Genomic DNA, 22079 nt, shown 5'->3' with positions numbered 1-22079 from the left:
TCATGTTAGTTTTCTGTAACAAAAGTAATCAAGAGTCTTGCATCGGCTTACACACTAACATGTTTATTTTGGCAAACGCTTTCAAAAATAAAACTTCAGTGAATGTTACTATAAGCTGCCTTTAATAGGTGATTGAGAAGAAGGAAGGGGTTACAAATCAAATACATAAAAACTTAATTAGAGATGGGAATATGACATCCCATTCTGCGGTATCAGCCAAGCCCCACATTAGTTTTTTGCCTTGAAAATAACAATATTGAGTTCTACAAACACATTTTATGACTGGTTATTAATAGAATTAAATGAAAATCATGCACTGTACAACTTGAAGGTTTTATTGAGATACAAACAAATCATGGCTCTTGTTACAATGGATGCCTAGAAACAGAACTGGTCCCCACGTAATTGACAGCAGAGCAGGCAGCACAAGTAGATGGTTCCATGATATTTGCTCCATTAGCTTACTGGTGTTCTCTCTGCTTTTTGCATTCCCTTATTTACTGTTGGTCCTTATTGGTACAGTGTCATGCTTTTTTTTTTTTTAAATAAGTAAAGCCCTAAAGCCATCTTTCACGAACTTCCATGAAGAAAAAATGCAGAACACTGATACAATCTAACTTGGAGAAAAACAAACATGAATAGCATGTTTACTCTTCTCCAGTTTGAGACTACAGTATCAACAGCAAACGTACAAATTAATCAGAAGACTCAGAAATGATCCTGGGGGGGGGGGGGGAATGAAAGAAGTAATGCCTTGTGATTTCAAACAAAAATCAATAAACAGTCCATGAAACCTGCTTGAATTTTTTGGGTCCAACCAGCTGCTCCAGTGCTTCTCGGGAACGGTCTGCAAATAAAGTATATTATATTTAGTTTTTATTTTTAAGGTTAAGGAAATGTTTATGACAGGGAACACGATTAAACAAATAGTAGTGGGAAGAAATAGGCTTCAAGCTATTTTTCTACAAGACCAGTGTATAAATAACCAAAATCCAATTCAACATTTTGATTTATTATATTTACTGGATATTTTGCTGGCTTTTACAAAGTGTTCATCCTCTGCATATTTTATAAGCATGTTATGGCTCTCTTAATGGCAGGAGTTCCTCAGAGCAGGAATTCAGACGATGAAAACATGCTTTAACTTTCAAGTAAAATAATAATTATATCTCCTGCCAATGAATTAGTACCAATATATCCAGAAAATCCCCTTCATAAGTGGTGTACCTTATGATTCTTAACAAATGTATCTTTTCTTTTTATGTACACTGAGAGCATATCCACCAAAGACAAATTCCTTGTGTGTCCAATCACACTTGGCCAATAAAGAATTCTATTGATCTGTTCATGGCGGTATTTAAACATACCACCAAATAATTATTAGACAGTTTATGCAAAAGACACAATAAGTCTTAGCTTGTGTGATGCCTTTTTTAACTTTCCCTTATTCCTTCTAGTGGGTTGCTATTTACAAATTTTCCTTTGAGTGCTCAGCAAATCTGACTTTGTTAATATCTTTAAGTATAAGTCTGTTAATATCTTTAAATATTTTAAAGATATTAACTAGGGTTTTCCTATTCTTGGAAACCAGTTTTATAATCATAGGATTCTTGTTTTAACTTCACTCTGGCTTTTAGATAGTGTAATAGTAGTTCTAAAATACAAAGGATATTTGGCATTTAATGCTTTGCCCTGCTTTACTAACTTCCATTTTTAAATATATTGTTTAAAGAAATTAGAAATGTTTTTTTTCAAAGCCAAGTTATGTCATGTACGTGATGATATTATGCAGCTCATGATATCATAATGCATGCAGTGTCATTTTGATGCCACTTGATGTGGTTTTCAGTGAACATCTAGGAAAATCTACTCTACTCAAGATTTCAAATCACCTGTTACGAGTGGGCATCCATGAAACAACAGAATGTATATCATAGGGCAATATGTGAGGACAGCTTCCACAGCTATATCCGTCAAATTAACACAATGTTCCATATGAATCTCCTATTAAGGATAAAGAATAATGCCATTAGTAGCTATCACTAATTAACTAAATAAAATCTCTGTTTTGCGAAATATGTTGGAACAATAAGAAGGGTATTAGAAGAGAAATTATAGAAGAGACTAATGTTTCAAATAATTTCATAAAGCAATGGGTGTTCCTAATCTCTCAAGAGATAAATTGCTCTAGAATAATTTGAATTTCATATGTAAGAGTACATTGAAATTTACCAGTTTCTTCTTAGTAATATCTCTCATTACTTCCAAAACAAAAATAAAAACAAAGGTGACAAAGGTCTCCTTCTCTTCTGTATTTCAGTAATATATTAAGTATATCATGACATGAAGAAAGCAGCATATGAGTTAGAGAAAAATCTCACCTCTACCTTAATTTTAGATTCAGAAAATAGTGATAAAACATACTTTTGGGCTGGATGAATTTTGGAAGCATGGGAAAACTGATTTTACAAATAGCTTTGATTGCAGTAGTAGGGATTTGTTTCTATCTATGTTTTAGTCTCTTGCAGTAGTTCATTTGTATTTCAAAAGAGATCTTGTAGACTGCAGCTTATGCAACTGTATGAATCTTTTTCTCCACTGTCCCAACTGAGTGCTATTCTCTTTTAAACACCTTATCCCACATGTCACAATATCCCATTCAGGAAAGGTGGAGAAAATGAGGTAACATAGAATGAAGAACAAGAGACAGAAACTGAAGGGGCTGAATAAGTATATTACAGTTTTCATGTGTTTTAAACTTATATTCTTTGGCTCAGCCTTTAATAAATCTATTCTTGCTTATGCATTCCCTGGCACACAGGAAATCATATGTTAATAACATGCAACCACAGACAAAAACAGGAAAACAACTTTAAGTTATATTTACTGCCCAATAGTACTAGTGAAAAACAACATACTATGTTTTTAGTAGCCAATAATACTCATTTTAAGATTCTACATAAACAAGATTTTATCTTATGTAATATATAAGCATTATGTATGAAAAGTGATATGAGCTACATTAATTTTGGCACACTTCTCTGTGGAGTTCACCAAAAGCTGTCAATTTAAAAAGTACCCTTGAATGTTGATAAAAATATCTTTGTAGTGGTATGGCAATTTTCTCTACCCCGCTATGTAACTTACTAATAGCAACTTAAATTAAACATATCCAAATGTTACCTTTAAACTGTTTGAACACATTCCACTAACAAGCGCTATTACACCATCATCAGTGACCTAAATGGAAAAAAGGATCTTTTATCGAACAGAAGCCAAAATATTATTTTTTCTCTTCCAATAATGGAAATCCATATACAATCTATTGATGTTTATTTATATATGTTTTCAAAGTGTCTTGCATTAAAAACAGAAGTACAGTAAATAACAAGGCCAGAATAATGGTTCTTTAATTAGCAAGAAAAGTCAAAGTTTTTATCTTTTAAACCAGTAAGTAAAAGCTTGGAAAAAAAGCTGAAATTTAAACAAGTCTGAAGCTTAGTGTACAAAGATAGGATGCATTGGTATGAGATGAAGAATACCTGCCTTAATGATACTTGTAGAAACAAATCTTGGAATTGTGGTTTATAGCAAACAGAAAATGAACAGCAAGATGATGTGACTGTGCAATTTAGGCTGAATCAGCATGATTTTATTTTCCAAATCATATAAAATTATTATTCCACATTAATCTGCTTTGATCAGATCACAAATGAGGCACTTTGTCCATTTTTGAGCAACAAAAGTTCAGCAACAGACAATAAAGATGAAACTATTGGACTGGAAACTAAGCCATATGAAAAGAGATTGAAAGAGGTACATGTGGTAGAGAAGACTCAAATATCAATGAACATTCAGTTAGTTTCAGTTTTATCTTGCTAAATTGTAATCCCCAGTGAATTATGGGACAAGGCATAAGGGATAAACAGGAAACCTTTGCACATATTATAACTAAAAACATATTGCTGAAAAAAGAAGTATATTATTAAACAGGAAGTACATGGGTGGAAGCTATGCTATGGTACTGCTGAAATGACAGTTATGGTAATTTTGTGGTTAACCTATCTGCAAGCAGCAAATACATTTGCTTCATTTACACTAATAAAGTAAAGACATTAGACATAAAGAACAGGAAAACAACTTGTGACCCTGTGAAATTAAGCATGCTGTAGCTTGTGATAAAATGCTGCAAAAAACCCACCAGTGGTTTTGGGGGGATGTTCTTAGGCTTGAGGGAGATCTTCCTGTGTGCTTTCTTCTGCAGAATAAAACTTATTTTACAATCCCCACCTCAGTGCATTCAATTTTGGTAAAGGACATACTGAGCAATAGACCCAGTATTGAGTTGGGACACTTTTTGGCAACCCAGATGGGACTGGACAGATGGTCTCCACTCAGTTTTGCCAGACGGCACTTATTAAATACATGGGGACCAATTATATTAGCTACATGTAATTGAATAATTAATTTTAATTAACTTAAGGTATGAATTCAAAAATCAAATGTGAGTTTTATCCTGCATTCTGCTTACCATCTTGGAGTGCAAATAATTGCATACAATATCAAAGCCAGGTGTGGCCCATGTCCTAGCCCAATCTAACTATAAAGACCTACAGGTCCGATGAGCAGATCTACTTTAACTTCAAAAGGACGCATCTATTTGAACACCCAGAGATTTTTAACAACATGCTGCTTTAAATAGCAGTCATATTAGACGAGGAGCCTCATAGACATACTGTATGAAAAACTGCCCACTTTAATCACAAAAGGGGACATACTATCATCTCTGGTGGTCATGTCGAAAGGCAAAACAATATTGGCAAGAAATTAAGAAAATGATTGAAGAAATTATAAAACAGAAGTTGGAAATGAGGCCGGAAATCTTTCTACTGGGAATAATCACAGCACAATATACCAAAGAAATAAAATACTTAATTATTCATATCCTAACAGCAGCACGCATACTCTTTGCCCAAAATTGGTAATCTGAGCAATTACCGACAGAAAACAAACTAATTGCAAAAATTACAGAATGCGCAGAAATGGATAGGCTTACAAAGGAACTACAAGAGAAAGATGATACTGATTACTATTTAGTGTGGCAAAGATGGTATAGCTGGCTGGAGGAAAAGATAGGAACATAAAAATAACTTTGACTACCTAATAGGAAATGTAAAGAATTAAACAAAGAGCGGATTATAATGTTCTATACATAAATATGTAAATATAGATATGCATAGAGAAAGATAAGAAAAATAGAAAAATAACCCACCGATGTGATAGCTTTAAGAGTCAGTCATAAGACTGAATCGATGTTTGTTTGTTTTATATGTTGTCTTAATGTATTTATGTTTGCTTGTATATTTTTAATCAATAATTTTTTTTAAAAAAATACCTGCTCACTTTAATAAGAAACCAAAGTGTTTGGAAACAATTGAAATGGAGTCTATTACAATGATTACTAAGGAACAATGCAGAGGATTGAACAAAGCTACACATTATATCTCTTTGGTTTGTTACATAGAAACAATAAAGAAAATAAATCATACTATGACTTCTTCCATTAAACTGTCTCTGATAGTTAGGGGATGACCTTATTACAATATCCCTACATTCTTCTAAACAAATGGAGCGCTCTTCCTACCTTAGACATTTCACTACCATAAACAGTGAAATATATTGTGCCTATATATTGCCGTCTTTCGCACTACACAAAGACAACCATCTAGTTTTTTTTATTTGACCCTTTTCCAGGGTCACAGCACTAGCTGCCTGCTTTTTACTTTCATGATTTTACTCATGTTTAAAGCACATTCAGCATCATACCTATCATTAAACCTCCACGGACTTAAACTAAAATGCAATGGAGCACATTCCTTTTCTTGGACATCACATTGAGAACCCAGAATCTAAGGCCTACTAAAACCGAACAAAGAACAGTCTAGTATCTCCAATTATTAAGACAGCCATTTGATCCCTCTTGATTTTAAAATTCCAATTTTGATACCAGAGGATCTTATGAAATTATTTATGAATTATCTTCTTTGCTTACAATGTTTTTCAAGATGCTGTTGTAATGTTTTATAGGTGGCATTTGCCACTGGCAAGGCTAGCAAAGATGTTTAAAGATATGTCCACCAAATGTTGGAAATGCACCCAGATACCAGGTTCATACTATTGTATGTGGTGGACATGTTCAAAAGCAAAAAAATTCTGGACAAAAATACATACATGGTTAGAGAAAATGATAAAACAACATATGGTTCTAAAGCCAGAAATATTTTTGTTGGGTATATAGCCAGAAAATTACAACAAAGGGAATTTATATTTAATATTGCATGTTTAGACAGCAACAAGAATTGTATTTGCACAATACTGGAAAAATGAGGAAACTCCTACAAATGATAATATAATTTAAAAAAATACTAGACTGCGGAAATAATGCTTTTCACTCTTACTTGAGTTGATGAGAAATCAACACTGTGCAGGGATCTACAGTTCTGTCCAAGGGCTTTTAAGGATGTGTCTGTGATGTTGAAGCATCCACCTATATTGACTATTTGTAAAAGGGGACAGTTGAGGGCAAGAGCAAGGATTCCACTGTCTGTTAGGTTGCTGCATCTCTTAAAGGAGGCTTCCCGCAGATAGGGGCATGATAAGGCCAGTGCTGCAACTCCTGTTGGAGATGAAAGGCAGGTTTTTCTCCTGTAGATAGAATTCTATTACAATACATTTAAATATAAAAGTTTGATTTCATTGAGTTTTAGTTTGCATAATGTACATAAAGGATTTTGTTTTGTTGATTTTTAAAGAAAATCAATTATTTCCTTTTCTGAACTTTATGATAATACAATAATTGGAAAGTGTCTTAAGAGAGTAATTTTCTCAACCAAGATTGGACCATCTGTTCATTATCAGCATACCAATCTTCAATACTTTTTAAAAAATTATCATCATAGGATAATGGATCCACAATGATTCATATGCACGTACATTATCTTTATTTGTTTTTCAAATTTCCCATTCATTTCTCAGGTGCTACATCTGAATTATAAAGCAGATAACTAGAAAAGACTTTAAAAGAGATCCTAGAGTACTCCCAGCCTGTTGTAGAGCTGTGTTATTCAAACTATGCTCCCCAGAACTCCAGGGTTCCAAAAGCACTAGATCAGCGGTTCTCAACCTGGGGGTCACGACCCCTTTGGGGGTCGAACGGCCATTTCCCAGAGGTCACCAAAGCCCTCTCTCGCGCCCCCCCACGCCTTCACTCACCCTCAACCTCTGCCTCTGTTGAGTCGCCGGTCGCTTACCCCGCCCACTCCCAATCTATTGCTGCCTCCTGAGTCCCAGCTGATGGCTAGAGGGAAAAAAAAATATTTAAATTCTTGCTGCGGGGCTTCAAAGGGCCGTCCTACAGCTGATCAGTGTTAAAAGAAAACAAATGAGTAGACCAGTGCCTGCAAAAATAGAAAAAACAGCCCCTTTCAGCTTCAGCATAGGTTAATTACCATAAGTTGATTTGATCAGCCTCCCGACTCTCAGCTGTTTTGCGGAGGGCTCTGTTGCTAGCTAGCTGCAAAGAGGTAAATTGCTGGAGCAGAATTTTTTCCCCCTAGCTATGCTGAAAAAGCGAAACTGAAAGTAAAGCAGGGTCTTTGCTGCAACGTGACAAAATGAGACAGAGAGAGATTTCTTTTTCTTTTTCCTCACCAAAAAAGGTAGATGCAAAACTGCAAACAATGGGAAATTTAGGGCAAAAGAGGAGGTTCAAGATTTTAAAACACAAAAGAAAAAAAGCTTTATTTAACTAGGGAATTGTAATAATTGAGATACTATTAATTGTATATTGTGTTGAAAGCAGAAATGGTTAAGTTGTGGTTTGGAGGAATACATGGGGGAAATTATTTGATTTATTATTATTGGTAAATATAATTAATTGATTTGTAAGAAATTGGATTGCATGGAAATAATTGGAATATTCATGTTCATATTGATTAATATACAAAAAAGATAGTTATATAACTAATTGATTTATATTAAAATGTTGAATTTGTATTAAACAACTGTATTACATAATTACATAATTAACCAATGTGAGGATGGATATAAAAATAGATGACAATGCGAAGGGGTATAATATAGAATAGAAGGGAAAAATTGAATTTGATTAAGATTAGAGATGAGGATGAAGGGTAATATTGGTTTTTTAAAAAAATAGATGAGGGATAAATATGGCAAAAAGGAAATATAGAAATTGTAAATTTAATTGAAATGACTAAACACTGTTTAAATTTGTGAACCGGCCAAATTTTTCTTTTGAACAAAGAAAATACATTGTATGTTTGTATGTGTGTTTCTAATTATTGCTATTTATTCATATTTGTTCTCTTTTATTCTTTAAAGTTTAACAATTCATTCTTTATCTTAATATCTTTATATTTGTTTGGGGTTGCCTTTCTTCCCTTTCATCTTTTTTATTGTACAGCAATCTTTCTCCTCAGACCTACCACCTCTCTCTTTTCTTTCCTTCTTACTTTCTCTTCCCCCCCTCTTCTTCTCCTACCTACTTCCTCTTCCTTTCTCCTCCTCCTCCTCTCTTCCTCCCTCTTACCCTCACTCCTATTCTAATTTCCCTTCCCTTACTTCATCCCTCTCTATTGCTGTATCCTTTTATGCATATGGACTACTCGAGGGCTGAAAAAGTTATTTTTGACTGGTCCTCGCACTTTTGACCAGTCCTCAAACTTACGACTGTCCTCACATTTTACGTTTTTTGCCCTATCTTATCACCATGGTGAAGAGAAGCAGTTGTGAAATGAGTGACACGGTTGTTAAGAATGCTACAATGGGCATAAATGATGACCAGTCATAAGTGCGAAGACAGGTCAAAAGTGCGAGGACCTGTCAGAAATCACTTTTTTCAGCCCTCTGGGTAGTCCTTTTGTGCACATGGACTACTCAGAGGGCTGAAAAAGTTATTTTTGACTGGTCCTCGCACTTTTGACCAGTCCTCGAATTTACGACTGTCCTCACATTTTACGTTTTTTGCCCTATCTTATCACCATGGTGAAGAGAAGCAGTTGTGAAATGAGTGACATGGTTGTTAAGAATGCTGCACGAGCATAAATGTGAGGATGGTCATAAGTGTGAGGACCAGTCAAAAGTGTGAGGACTTGTCAGAAATGACTTTTTTCAGCCCTCTGAGTAGTCCCTATACACATAGCCATGGCCACCCGGTCACATGACCAGCTAACCACGCCTACCCAGTCACATGACCTCCAAGCCTCACCCACAAAATAAGCCACGCCCACAGAACCATTAGTAAAAAAATTTAGAACCCACCCCTGGTTGGGGGTCACCACAACATGAGGAACTGTATTAAAGGGTTGCGGTATTAGGAAGGTTGAGAACCACTGCACTAGATCATCTTCACTGGATCTGCTTCAGCAGAAATTAGAAAATATTTGTCTGGGATTACTAGCATTTAATTTGGACTGCTACACTGAGCAGGATGGGGAAAGGGGGATTTGATGGCTTAAATGTTTCTTTTGAGTCTTTCATTCAATATCTTAACATCTCACCTGTGGGAAGTTTGCAAAAAGGGACCCCATACCTAGGTACTACTGATGCTGTCCCTGATCCAGTTTCCTGGATTGCTGTTATCTCAGGGAACTTGCACTAGGTCCAGCATTAATATGAAATTACCTGCAATACTTATGGAATATTAAAACTTGTTTAACATATTGTATCATATATTATAAACAAGGAATGATTGTATTTGTGAAGGTATTGGGGGTCGTGGACCCAGCACACAGAACAACACTGATTAATTTATGAAAAGTCAGTGGTGCCTGTGTGATGGACTTGTGCCCGAGTATGTAGAAATTGTGCTGTGTATGGTGAAAATGTGCTTTGCAAGCAGGATAGCTGCTTAGCTGGCAAGATGTGGTAGGCTAAGATCATGGGAAAAGAGGAACTTATTGTGGTCACATATATAAAAATAGTTAGGTTGTGACATTTAGGCTGAAGAAATGAGCAACTGTCCTGTTGCTATGGCAAAGTGGCAGAATCCTGAAAGTCATGTGCCTTTGTGGATTTAAGGTATATAAGACAAGAGTGAAGAATGGGAGGTGTTCAATCAGTCTCAAGCCGTCCCCTTGACTGCTTGTCTGATTGACTCTCATTGCAATATGATTAATGTAAGTGCTTTATGTTTATTATGCTCTAAATTCTAATAAACCTCTGAATTTTAAAGTGAGACTTTTTGTGTGCTGTCTGTTCAATTGTTATTAAGTGCAACTATGGTCATAATCAGTTTTATTCCCTGACACACCTTGATCTTCTAACAGAAGGACAAACATACTTCTAATGAAGATTTAACTCCTTACATTCTTGTGTGTGATTTCACAATGCAAGCACAAAAGGCCAGAGCATCATCACAATGTTTCTTTTAGGATTTGGGTCATAGCATGGTTGAGAATGCATGCTTATAGTGTTAATCTTTAGACTATTAAGTATTAACAACTTGAAATCTGTCTTTGCCAACAGATCATTGTTGATTGTTGTGACTGAGTATTAAGGTGATTACAAACATATTTTAAATAAATTGTACTGATTGTTTATCTATTTATTAAATTTACCGTATTTTCCGGCGTATAAGACGACTTTTTAACACAGGAAAATCTTCTTAAAAGTTGGGGGTCGTCTTATACGCCGGGTATAAGCCTATGATATCTACCTTAACAGACTGACGGAAGCAGTAAGAGCGGCTACTACCATCTCTAGTCATTGCTAGATTTCTAACCCAAATCGGAGTTGCCGGCGCTGACTGCTGACACTACGGGAGGGCCGACAACATTGAGGGGAAGCTGTGCCGATCTCGTCAAGGCTGCATGCCACTGAATGCTGGACCCAGCTGGTTGCTGCGCGGAGCTTCCCCCACCGTCCCAGGCATCCAGGTGGATATTACCGATGCTCCGACTTCCCCAGACAGCTGGGGCTCGCCATCACTGGGGATCTGGGGAAGTCGGAGCGTCGGTAATATCCACCTGGATGCCTGGGACGGTGGGGGAAGCTCCGCGCAGCAACCAGCTGGGTCCAGCATTCAGCGGCATGCAGCCTTGACGAGATGGGCACAGCTTCCCGAATCTGAGTTGCCCGCGCTGACCAATGACGCTACAGGAGTGCCGACAACATTGAGGGGAAGCTGTGCCGATCTCGTCAAGGCTGCATGGGTGACAGGACATGGGTGACAGGACAGGGTGACAGGAAAAAAACCTGGTACGAAATAGCTCTCTTGCCGCTACATGTGGCCCGTTACCTTGACAGATGGGCAGCCTGGCTCGTAGGTATCTGTACCGGTTCTGTTAAGTCCTCAGGGTTACGTCCTACCCACAGTCGTCACTGTTGCCGCCCTACTCTAATTGGCTAAGACGCGAACAGGCTCTTTGTGGGGAAAAACACAGTTCTCCTATTGGTTTTCCTCCGCCTGACAGGCTGCAATTTAAGCAGCTGTCAGTCGGCCACCTGTTGTCAATTGTGTGCCTTATTAAAAGTTAGCTTGTTGTTAATAAAGAGTTGTGTTATGCCGTCCTGCTTTGTTCTCCAAATAGAACAGGTTCATACAGTACAGCACCAGTACATACAGTACAGTATACAAATGGCTAACAGTCAAAACCCCATCATAGCTCCACCAGCAAGAAGAAAGAAATATGAAGCCAGTTTTAAACTTAAAGTTGTAAACTTTGCCATGGTACATAATAACTGTGCTGCTGCAAGACAATATGGAGTAACAGAAAAGATGGTTCGGGACTGGAAAGCAAATGTAAAAGCATTAAAGAGTATGCCAAGGGGTAAGTGTGCATTAAGAAGGGGCACCCCACATTGGCCAGAACTCGCAAAACATGTAGCAGACATGGTGAATGAGCATCGCCAAAACGGTTATGTAGTGACACGAAATAAAATACGTTTGTTTGCACTTCAGTGGGCCAAATCTAACCCAGATCACAGCAACAGATTTAAGGCCACTGTATCCTGGTGTACTAGATTCTTGGAAAGGCATAATATGATACTGAGGCAAAAGATGAAAATTGCACAAAAATTACCTGCAGATCTTGATGCCAAAGTAAATAGTTTCCATCGATACGTAATACAACAGTGCAATAAACATGGCTAGCGTTAAGTAGTATCGGAAATATGGATGAAACTCCAATGAATTTTGATATGATTGGAAATAAAACTGTCCATCCAAAAGGTGAAAAAACAATTTTAATTAAAACAACAGGACATGAGAAGTCCAGTTTTACAGTGGTACTAGCATGCACAACTGATGGCTCCAAATTGAGACCAATGATTATTTTTAAAAGAAAAACAATGCCGAAACTCAAGTTCCCTGTTGGTTGTTTTGTACATGTGAATGAAAAGGCTGGATGGATGAAGAAGGGGTAAAGCTATGGCTTGATAATGTATGGAGCAGGTGACCAGGTGGACTTATTCAAAAACGTAGTCTACTGGTGTGGGATATGTTCAGGGCTCATTTAACTCCCAACACCAAGCAAAGGCTTACAAGAATAAACACAAATGCGGCAGTTATTCCTGCAGGATTGGCATTGTTGGTACAGCCACTGGATGTGTGCCTAAACAAGCCATTTAAAGATCGCATTCAAGAACAGTGGAATGAGTGGATGGTTAGCGGCGAAAAGTCATTCACAAAAGGAGGAAACATGCATGCTCCACAGTTGGATGTTTTGCGCAAGTTTGTCATAAAAGCCTGGAATGATATTGATGCAGAAACAGTAATCAAGTCTTTCAAGAAGTGTGGCACATCAAATTCATTAGATGGTATGGAGGACGACTACTTGTGGCAAGATGAAGAGGAAGCCGAAGCTGAGACCACACCATCTGATACGGAATTAGTTCCATACAATGACTGCCTTACAAATGTATCACAAGATGTCATTGATGTACTTATGATATCAGATGATGAACAGGAGGATTTTGAAGGCTTTTAAAGGGAAACTGTCACGCCAGCAAAACCTGTAAAAATAGTTTGCAGTTATGATGGGCGTTGCTGACTTGCCAGGGACTTGCCCGGCACTTGCTCTCTATTGTTTGTTATCTTCCTCCTATCATCAGTTCCAGTTTGGTTGACAGCTTAGAAAACAAACAGCATGGCAGCTCCCATGGGTTTATTGTCTTATCCTTCCTTTCAGCTTTAGAGTGAATTAGGAAAAGTTTAATCCAATTGCACTGTTTTATGTTTACATGTTTGATGACAAACAGCCTTATGTTTATAAGTGACAGTTTTCCTGCTAAGTACCTGCATGTCATAAGCACTTGAATTAAAATTACCATATTGAAATCAAATCTGATGTTTTTTAATTTTTATTTGGTGTGCGTTGGAAGAGGGGTAGTCTTATACGGCGAGTATAGCCCAAACCCTATATTTTAACAGGAAAAGTAGGGGGTCGTCTTATACGCCCAGTCGTCTTATACGCCGGAAAATACAGTATATGTTGCCATTCTTACTGATAAGTCTTACTTAGTTTATTATAGTTTTATTTTTAGATTTCCTGAATGGATAGTCTGATTTAAATACTAATAGGGTTTAATATATTTATTTGTATATTATTATCAGTACAGACTGCCCTTTTATAACAAAATAAGAAAAATGGAAACATCTCATTGGAAAAATGTGGGCTATGCTTTCCAAGGGCATAATTAAGTTGTATTAAAATATAGGTGAGAGAAATGAGCATTATTCCTGTAAAAAGCAAGAGTGCAACCATATTTAAACTCTGTATGAGACCTTAGATTGTATAACCCAAGACATCATCTGTAAGACATTAAGATAAGAAGTTGTGTATGGAAGTTTTAGGGGAAAACAAAGCTATAAATTGATTAACATTCCAGGTCAGGTCAGGCTAACATTGGCAGGGATGTAGCTGTCACGCTAAAATTGATAGTATTGTTATGATGAAGATGGAGAAATTATCAGGGGATTTCTAGTCCAGGAAACCACCTGTTATGAAGCCAAAACTTTATATAACCTGAACTGGCCAATGGGTTGCTTTTCTCCTTTGTTGAAACTGTATTTAAATCTTTGTATTCGCATGCATAATTTGCTCTCTTTTGTTGCTCCACATATGAGCTCAAAGGGGGTCCTTTTGCAAAAGTTATGATTAAAAGCTCTTTTTATTGTTCATGAGGCGCTTGATGTTTCTCTGTGAGATTTGAATCTCACATAGGTCAGTATGGATACACTGCGCCTAGCACTCATAAATGACTTAGCACTCATAAATGGGATCTCCTAACTTTCATTAAAAAAGTTTCGGTTCCTATCTTTGCTACTTAGATTACTTACTTAAAACAATCTGTAAGGCATATAAATTAAAACAGAACATAACAACCCAAACAGCCATCACTTGTATCTCCCAGCGCTCTTTTAAATAACCATTGTGCAGAAAGTATACCTTCAGAAGTTATGGTCAGCCTTTTGTTTTTCCAAACATTTACATTTATCTTTTTAAGATGCCTGCAGTTACAAAGTTGTTGCAAGGCAGAGTCTGAAATATCACAGTCTCGAAGATCCAGTGCCTCCACTGCAGGGTGAAGAACCTAAAAATGACAAGTATTTCAATCAGATTTTACTTTTTAAAAATGTAAATAAAACAAAACAAAATGGGCCTCTTAAGCCTGTTATCTATGGATATTCTATTCCTTAGAATCTAGACTGGCTGATGATCCGTGTTTGAACTTTTGGACCATGACTTAACTACAGTATATTTCTGCCTCCCACTTTGGCTTTTGGAACTTAGTGCACTGCTTGCAGTTTAAGCATTCTGGGGTATGTAACATCCTGTAAACAATTTGGAACAATTTGCCTCACCTATCAGCCACCTCAATATTTCTTTTGAGCTTTTTCTCATCACATTTATTATTCTTTAATATATCTTTTCTAGTATGTTCTTCATCCAGCAAGAATCATGCTCTGTAACAACTCCATTTATATCAAGCAATAACATCTATTTCTTCACCCGAAAGTATGGCCAAGAGTAAGATTAACAGCAATTCAAACCCTTCAAGAGTGCCACAATTTGGATGCAATCAGAAGCGTCACGGCAAGACAGTCGGGGAAATAGCGGGCTCCAACGAGCTCTGCGAAACCCTGGGCTGACAAGCTGCTGCTGAAGGGTCTTCGGACTGGAACCGTCTCATAGGGATGGAGAAGAAGGAGATACACCACAGAAGACCAAGAGGAACAGGCAAGAGTTTCCTCTGACCTTCCTCGAAGGTCAGAGGAAACTCTCTCCGACTCGGCAGCAGGGACGGCGGCCATTGTGACTGTCAAGAAGCTGGGGCAACCGGACCAAGTATTGAGCAGGAGCGGTGATTTGAACGGAGCATGAATGAGTGATTGCCAGCTCATAGGAAAAAAAAAAAAAAAAAAAGGAAAAGATTTTAAATCTGTCAAAAAAGCCCCAGCGGAATAATAACGGCTAATGGGCATGGGGGAAAGGAAGGAAGAAAGCTAAAGCCAAAATTTAAAGTGACAAAACCCGAATTGACTTTTGGATAAAAATATTTGGAGATTTTTTAAAATTAGAAGAAAAACCCCATAACTGTGTAGAGGACCGGAAAGAAAATAAGCAGATTTCTTTTATGAATGTTGGAGAAAAACTAAAGAGAAACTTAAAATTAAAGCCCTGTAATAGAAGTTTTGTACCAAAAAAAAAAAGGAGGGGAAAACGGACTTTGTAATTTGGACTGGACTTTAAATTGATTTGGTGTATATAAAGGTAAAAAAAAGAGGAGGAAAAAAAATTAGTAAAGATTGTTAAAGTGGATTGCAAACAAAATGGATACTTTTTCAGGTTGCTGACTAGAATTGTGGATTGTAGAGAGGCATCTCCAGGAGAAATAAGATCATTACAACATTGAATTTTTGCTTTGGAAAAAACCTTGAACTTTGATAGTGATAACCATCTGAGGAGGGTTTGTTTGTCTGTCTGCAAGCGGCTTGACTTTGATGATTAAAAAAGGAGAATTACAACACAACTTTAAATTGGAATAATATTAACTCAAAAAAAAATGGCGCAGGAACTTAAGGAAATGATGAAAATGATGTACCTATCACTGAAAATGGAAGTAAGGGAAATAATCACAATGTTGCATGGAAAACCGAAACCTGATGATTCAAAAATTGTGTTAAGTACACTCAAGGTGACAAGGAAATGACGAATGAGAAGCAAGAAAGAGAGATTGACAATAAAGAAGAAAACAAAGAAATTGACTATGGAAAATTAAATGATTATGTGGGTAGTAACAATAAAAAGGAGAATTTTAAAGATTACATTGGGATCAACAATGGAAAAAATAGAAAGGGTGGAAAGAGACAAAGAGGGAAAAAAGGGTGGAATAGAAAGAATATAAAAAAATTAAATGATTACACTGGGATTAACAGTAGAAAAATAAGAAAGCGGGAAAAGGGATGGAAAAACAGGAAATACAGGGCAAAATAGAAAGTTCATGATTTTAAAATACAAAATGATTACACTGGGATTAACAGTGGAAAAAATAAGAAAAAGGGAAAAGAGGTGGAAAATAATGGGAAAGGGCAAAACAGGAGAGTTCAGGATTTTAAAGCACAAAAGAAAAGAGCGGGAAAGAAAAATAAAAAAATAGAAATAGAAAGGGAGAAAGGGAGAAAAGGAGAAAGAAATGAAAGAGGAATATGTTATATACACTTAGAATTGAAATATGAATTGAAGTAAGATTTATAGATGTAATGAATGTTAGAAAAAAGATTGTGATACTAATTAAGTAATATAAAATAATGGAAAACTATATGGATGTATGAATGAATTCAAATAAGTTTTAGAAATATGAATAAATTTGACAAATTAAATGGTAATAGTTGGAATATTTCTACCTAAAATTAGAGAAATTATAACAATTGGAATATTCTTAATTGTATTGTTGGAGTTTATATAATGATAAGTTTTAGAAATATGAATAAATTTAATTAGGGAAATTGTATCAATTGGAATATTTTTAACTGCATATTTGGAACCTAATTAAAAAAGAAAAAAGGTGAAATGATATTGTATTATGAATTAATTAGATTGTGGTGAAAGTAGAAATGATTAAGATGTTGTTTGAAGAGGTATAAATACATATGTTTGACAAAGTAATTGAAAATTAGAGATAAGATTCAAGGAAATATATGGTATAAAGCAGGGGTCTGCAACCTTAAATACTCAAAGAGCCATTTGGACCTATTTCCCACAGAAAAAAAAACATCGGGAGCCACAAAACCTGGGTGGGTGTGGCCAACTCGATGTCACTCACTTCCACCAATCATATGACCCCTCCCCCCAGCAATGGCTACCAAGCCGGTCATTAGGGCAGAGAACCAGTTGTTAAAAAACACCAGGAGCCACAAAATCCTTTTGACATATCTATCTCCCCCCTCCCTCTCCCACCCACTCTCCCTCTCTCTCTGTATCTCTCTATGTCTCTCCCCCCCCCTCTGTATCTCTCTGTCTCTGCCCTGGCCGCTTCTCCATCCCCCGCCATCGCCTTTACCTTCTCAGGCCAGGCGAGGAATGACTGGGAGGGGAGGGTGAGGGGCGGGGCCAGTCAGTGGTATCACCTGACAGGGAGCCACAGCAGAGGGTCCAAAGAGCCAAATGCAGCTCCAGAGCCGCAGGTTGCTGACCCCTGGTATAAAGTAATTTGGTTTATTATTATCATATAAAGAGAAAAGATTGTTATATAACTAACTGTTTTTTATTAAAATGTTGGATTGTATTATTTGGAATAAGATTTAAGGAAATGTATGGTATAAAACAGGGATGAAATGTAAAATTTGTTACTATTGGTTCTGTGGCCGTGGCTTGGTAGTGGTGGGGTAATGTGACTGGGTGGGCATGGCCAACTTTTTTTTAAAAAACTTTTCAAAGCATTTTTTCTAATGCTTTGAAAAGCCTCTGCAGATCAGGCAACTCAGCTGGGATCGTCAGAGAGGCTTTTTAAAAAATGCCTCTCTGCCGATCAGGCAACTCAGCGGGATCATCAGACTTTTCAAAGCAGCTTTTTTACCACCTCTTCGGCCAAGAGGTTGCAGAAAAAAATGCTTTGAAAAGCCTCTGACGATCCCAGCTGAGCCGCGCGATCATCAGAGGCCTTTTTTTTTTACCTTTACAAGCATTTTTTCATTGGAAGGGGTTGTAGAAAAAATGCTTTTAAAAGTTTAAAAAAAAAGCCTCTGATGATCGTGCAGCTCAGCTGGGCATGGTTGGGGGGGGGGGGGCGGGCACAGGAATTTTTGCTACCAGTTCTCCGAACCACCTGCCGCCATCGCTACCGGATCGGACGCTCCGGTCCAAACCGGGAGCATTTCACCCCTGGTATAAAACATTTTGGTTTATTATTTTGATAAGAAATGAATGATTGTAATACTAGGAATTATATTATGTGAGATTTTAAATTTAAGGGGTTTAATAAAGAGATGAAGGGAAAAATTGAATTTGGTTAAGATTAGAGGTTAAGATGAAGGGTAATATTGGTCTATAAAAAAAAATAGAGACAATAAATACTATGGCAAAAAGAGAATATATAAATTGTGGTGAAATGACTAAAAATTGTTAAAATTTGTGAACCGGTCAATACATTGTAATACATTGTATGTTTGTTTGTTTGTGTAAAAAATAAAAAAACCTTTTTTTTTTAAAAAAAAAGTGCCACAATTTATCTCTCATGTTTAGCATCTTCTGCATATCACTTTATATGTGAACCTCTATTTTAAGTCACAATGCTGAAAAAGTAGCAAAGATCGTAATCTAAATGGAATCTTACCATGCTAATATTTGCATCTGTTATCCATCCTTGGATACTCAATGATTTAATCAATTTATCTTTTATGTTGGGAGGCAAAGACTTAATATCTGCAGCATATTTGGATATGTTTCTTGTTAAACAATGAAGGCATCTGAGGAGGAAAAAGAAAAAGTTATTTGTTGACAATATTTTGTAGTGGCTGCAGTATCAAGTATAAAATCATATTGTCTTACTCAGGAATACACATGATTCTTTTTATAAATATAAAGCCAAGTACAAAAACAAGCATTTTTTAAAAAAATATTAGGGTACTTCACTATAGACATGCACAATGTATAGTAGTCACAAACAGGAATGTGAACAAATGAAATACAATAATTTTAAACATGTTCTAGTCACAAACATGCTTCTCATGGGTGCCGACTGAATTATAGTGAAATAAATTACATAATTGCTAAATTTCACACTCTGAAGAATTTTGAAGATATTCACACATGTATAAGAGATTTCTCAGTGACAGGTGAGATTAGTTTTATATTTTGCAATAAACCATAAAAAACATGTGTGAACCAAGTCAATAGCAATTTATTCAAAAATCCATGATTAGGCCAAGTATGGTTTATGATGTGTGCTCTAAATCAAAGCTATCAGTTTCAACCTCTTATAGGTAGCCATATGGAGTATATTTATTTCTCATTGGTTTAGTGACAACTCTCAATGAACCAGACTAGGGGTTACTTATTTCACTGAAATATGAGATAAGTTACTTTTGCAAGATAAACCCATTCTAACTTGATAATTAGAATATTCTCAAGACTCTTATGTATCAATCTCTTAATGACTTTTTCAGATTTTGATGTCAGACCAGCTAATCTGCGATTTCCCAGATCTTCCTTTTAAAAATGAATAACCTTTGCCATCCTCCTCTGACCATTTTTTTTAGGATTTTGCAATAAAGTTTGGCAAACTCTTTTTTTCCTAAGAGAAAATGTGATGGTGGGGAGGAAGGAAATCTGTGAGATGGAGGGCACAGGTGTAATAACACAAGCATGTACAAAAATGATACTACCTGGCCGCATCTTGCAGATTTTGACACCCATGCCAAATCCTAGGATGCAGTTAATCTGATCCCGGAGATTTAAATTCATCTGTAGCCCTTCATCCTGCTTCTCAGAAATACCTGTTGGAATACAAACTGTGCTAGCGCCACAGCCAGATTGCTTTGGCATCAGATCTATCTATCTATCTATCTATCTATCTATCTATCTATCTATCTATCTATCTATCTATCTATCATCTATGTATCTATAAATCTATCTATCATCTACCTACCTACCTACCTACCTATCATCTATCTATCTATCTATCATCTATCTATCTATCTATCTATCTATCTATCTATCTATCTATCTATCTATCTATCATCTACCTACCTGCCTATCTATTATCTATCTATCTATCATCTATGTATCTATATATCTGTTGTGGAAAAATTGAGACTGAACAACATTCCTGGGTCAGCCAGAGTCAGTTTATTGCGCAAGGTTCAGAGCCAGATTTGTACTTGAAACTTTGAACAAGGAAAGAGCTCTGATACAATTGTTTTTATACATTTCTGAGACAAAGGATTCGGTGAGCTCATCCAGTTTTCCATATATGGTTAACATGAGCCCATGCATCTTCCATATATAGTTAACGTACACTTGTTAAACCATTAGTTTCTAGTTTATAAGATTATCTTTAGCTAGACAACCTTCCTTAAGTGCTGTAGTTGCTAATGGGAGATTTATTGCTGTCCTTGGGTAAATTTATTGGATTAAGTAACTCTTTGTAACATATATGTCCTTGTCTTTGACAGTGATGCCCCTCAAATGTTTTCCATATGGCTGTCCTTCCGTGACAGCTAGGCCTCTATTACCACTTAACGGGGTTTAGCTGCTTTTAATGTAATCTCCAACAAGCACGTTTCTCCCTTATAATAATGTGAATAGAGAGGGTCTCTTAAGAGTTCATGTAGCTGACGCTGTATGATTCCTATTTTATTCACATTCTATCTATCTATCTATCTATCTATCTATCTATCTATCTATCTATCTAGCATATATAAGATAACAGGCAAAGGTATAAACATAATTTGAATGCATGAAAAGAGTAAGAGTAAATACAAAATATTTGGCCACTTTTATGAAAGAGCCGGGATCCTGAGGCCTTGGCTTTTCTTTTATTCTGAACACGAACGCTTTTTTTTGTTTTTGTTTTTAATCATTGCTTCACGTCAGGTCAGTCAGTTAGCTTCCTCGGGGACACGACTTTCTTCCCACCTCCTCCGTTTATACTCATGGAAAAGGCACATCGGGGGAGAAACGGCCAGCGCTCTCCTAAAATATTAACGATTCCTGAGGGGCCGGGCGTTGGTGCCGTTATTTAGCCGAGCGAGGAAGAAATAAACCGCAGAGCAACCAGGGGAGAGACGGAAGGAGGCTGCATGAAAGAAGGGGAGTTCGGGGCTCGGGAAAGAAATCTCCTCGGTGAATGACGGGAGGCTGCGGGAGGATCGGCCACTTACAGCTCCAGGAGCGAGGAAACCGTCCCTCCGCCTCCGTAGCGACAGTTCATCGCCGAGCCTGGGTCGCTCGCCTCCTTTCCCTCACAGGCCCCGCCGCCTCAGAAACCGTCGCTCATTTCTCAGAATGGGCGCGCTCAGCCATCCCAAAGGCCGCGGAGGCTCTCGCGCCCACTCGCCAGGCCGGCCGTCGAAGGAGCGCTGGAATTCTCAGAGCGTCTCTGGGTGACAGCAAAGCACTTTGGGAAATGTAGTGTTTCAAGTGCCGCGAGATTCTGTCAGGGATTCTAGGGGTTTCGCCTCCATCGAACGAGAGAAGGACACCGCCTCTGAGGCCCACGGGGTTTTGGGGGAGGGGGGGAACGCTGCTTTGGGTTTTCGTGGTTCCGGCAGCCCAAGTACGTCGGATTAAATCGCAAATCATGTATGTGTACATGCATCATGCTGAAGAGACATAATAATGGCATTAGGTTAAGGGAATAGAATAGAATGGAATGGAATGGAATAGAATAGAATGAAATAGGAATAGAATGAAATTAGAATAGAATAGAATAGAATAGAACAAAACTGTACAGAACAGAACAGAACAGAACAGAATAGAATAGAATAAAATAGAATGAAATAAGAATAGAATACCATAGAATGAAATAGGAATAGAATAGAATAGAATAGAATG

At 37.1% G+C, this 22079-nt stretch overlaps 1 protein-coding gene across 1 annotated transcript; it reads right to left on the bottom strand.

The window, feature by feature from the left end:
• Positions 1-103: 103 nt before the first annotated feature.
• AMN1 (antagonist of mitotic exit network 1 homolog) lies at positions 104-21609 on the bottom strand. Its single transcript, XM_070947034.1, has 7 exons — positions 21407-21609; positions 18859-18991; positions 14472-14616; positions 6459-6676; positions 3184-3240; positions 1893-2004; positions 104-847 (listed from the first exon to the last, which is right to left on the bottom strand). The coding sequence occupies exons 1-7, from the start codon at positions 21454-21456 to the stop codon at positions 774-776; spliced, it is 789 nt and encodes a 262-aa protein (XP_070803135.1). The 5' UTR covers positions 21457-21609; the 3' UTR covers positions 104-773.
• Positions 21610-22079: the final 470 nt, after the last annotated feature.

The sequence above is a fragment of the Pituophis catenifer genome, unplaced genomic scaffold (genome assembly GCF_029215685.1).
Source record: "Pituophis catenifer annectens isolate HBS135680 unplaced genomic scaffold, rPitCat1.0.hap2 SCAF_7, whole genome shotgun sequence".
Classification (NCBI taxonomy): domain Eukaryota; kingdom Metazoa; phylum Chordata; class Lepidosauria; order Squamata; family Colubridae; genus Pituophis; species Pituophis catenifer.
The sequence above is the reverse complement of the archived record's forward strand: the minus strand, read 5'-3'. Positions and strand labels throughout refer to the sequence as shown.

What these genes read in the sequence shown, in the direction of transcription:
- AMN1 (XM_070947034.1), bottom strand. Translation starts at nt 21,456, where the DNA reads ATGAACTGTCGCTACGGAGGCGGAGGGACGGTTTCCTCGCTCCTGGAG. An exon ending in TTGATTTCTCATCAACTCAA is followed by an intron (nt 3,241 to 6,458) that starts GTAAGAGTGAAA and finishes TTTTCCATTTAG; the next exon opens with GTCACTGATGATGGTGTAAT. An exon ending in TGGATGCCCACTCGTAACAG is followed by an intron (nt 848 to 1,892) that starts GTGATTTGAAAT and finishes CTTTATTTGCAG; the next exon opens with ACCGTTCCCGAGAAGCACTG.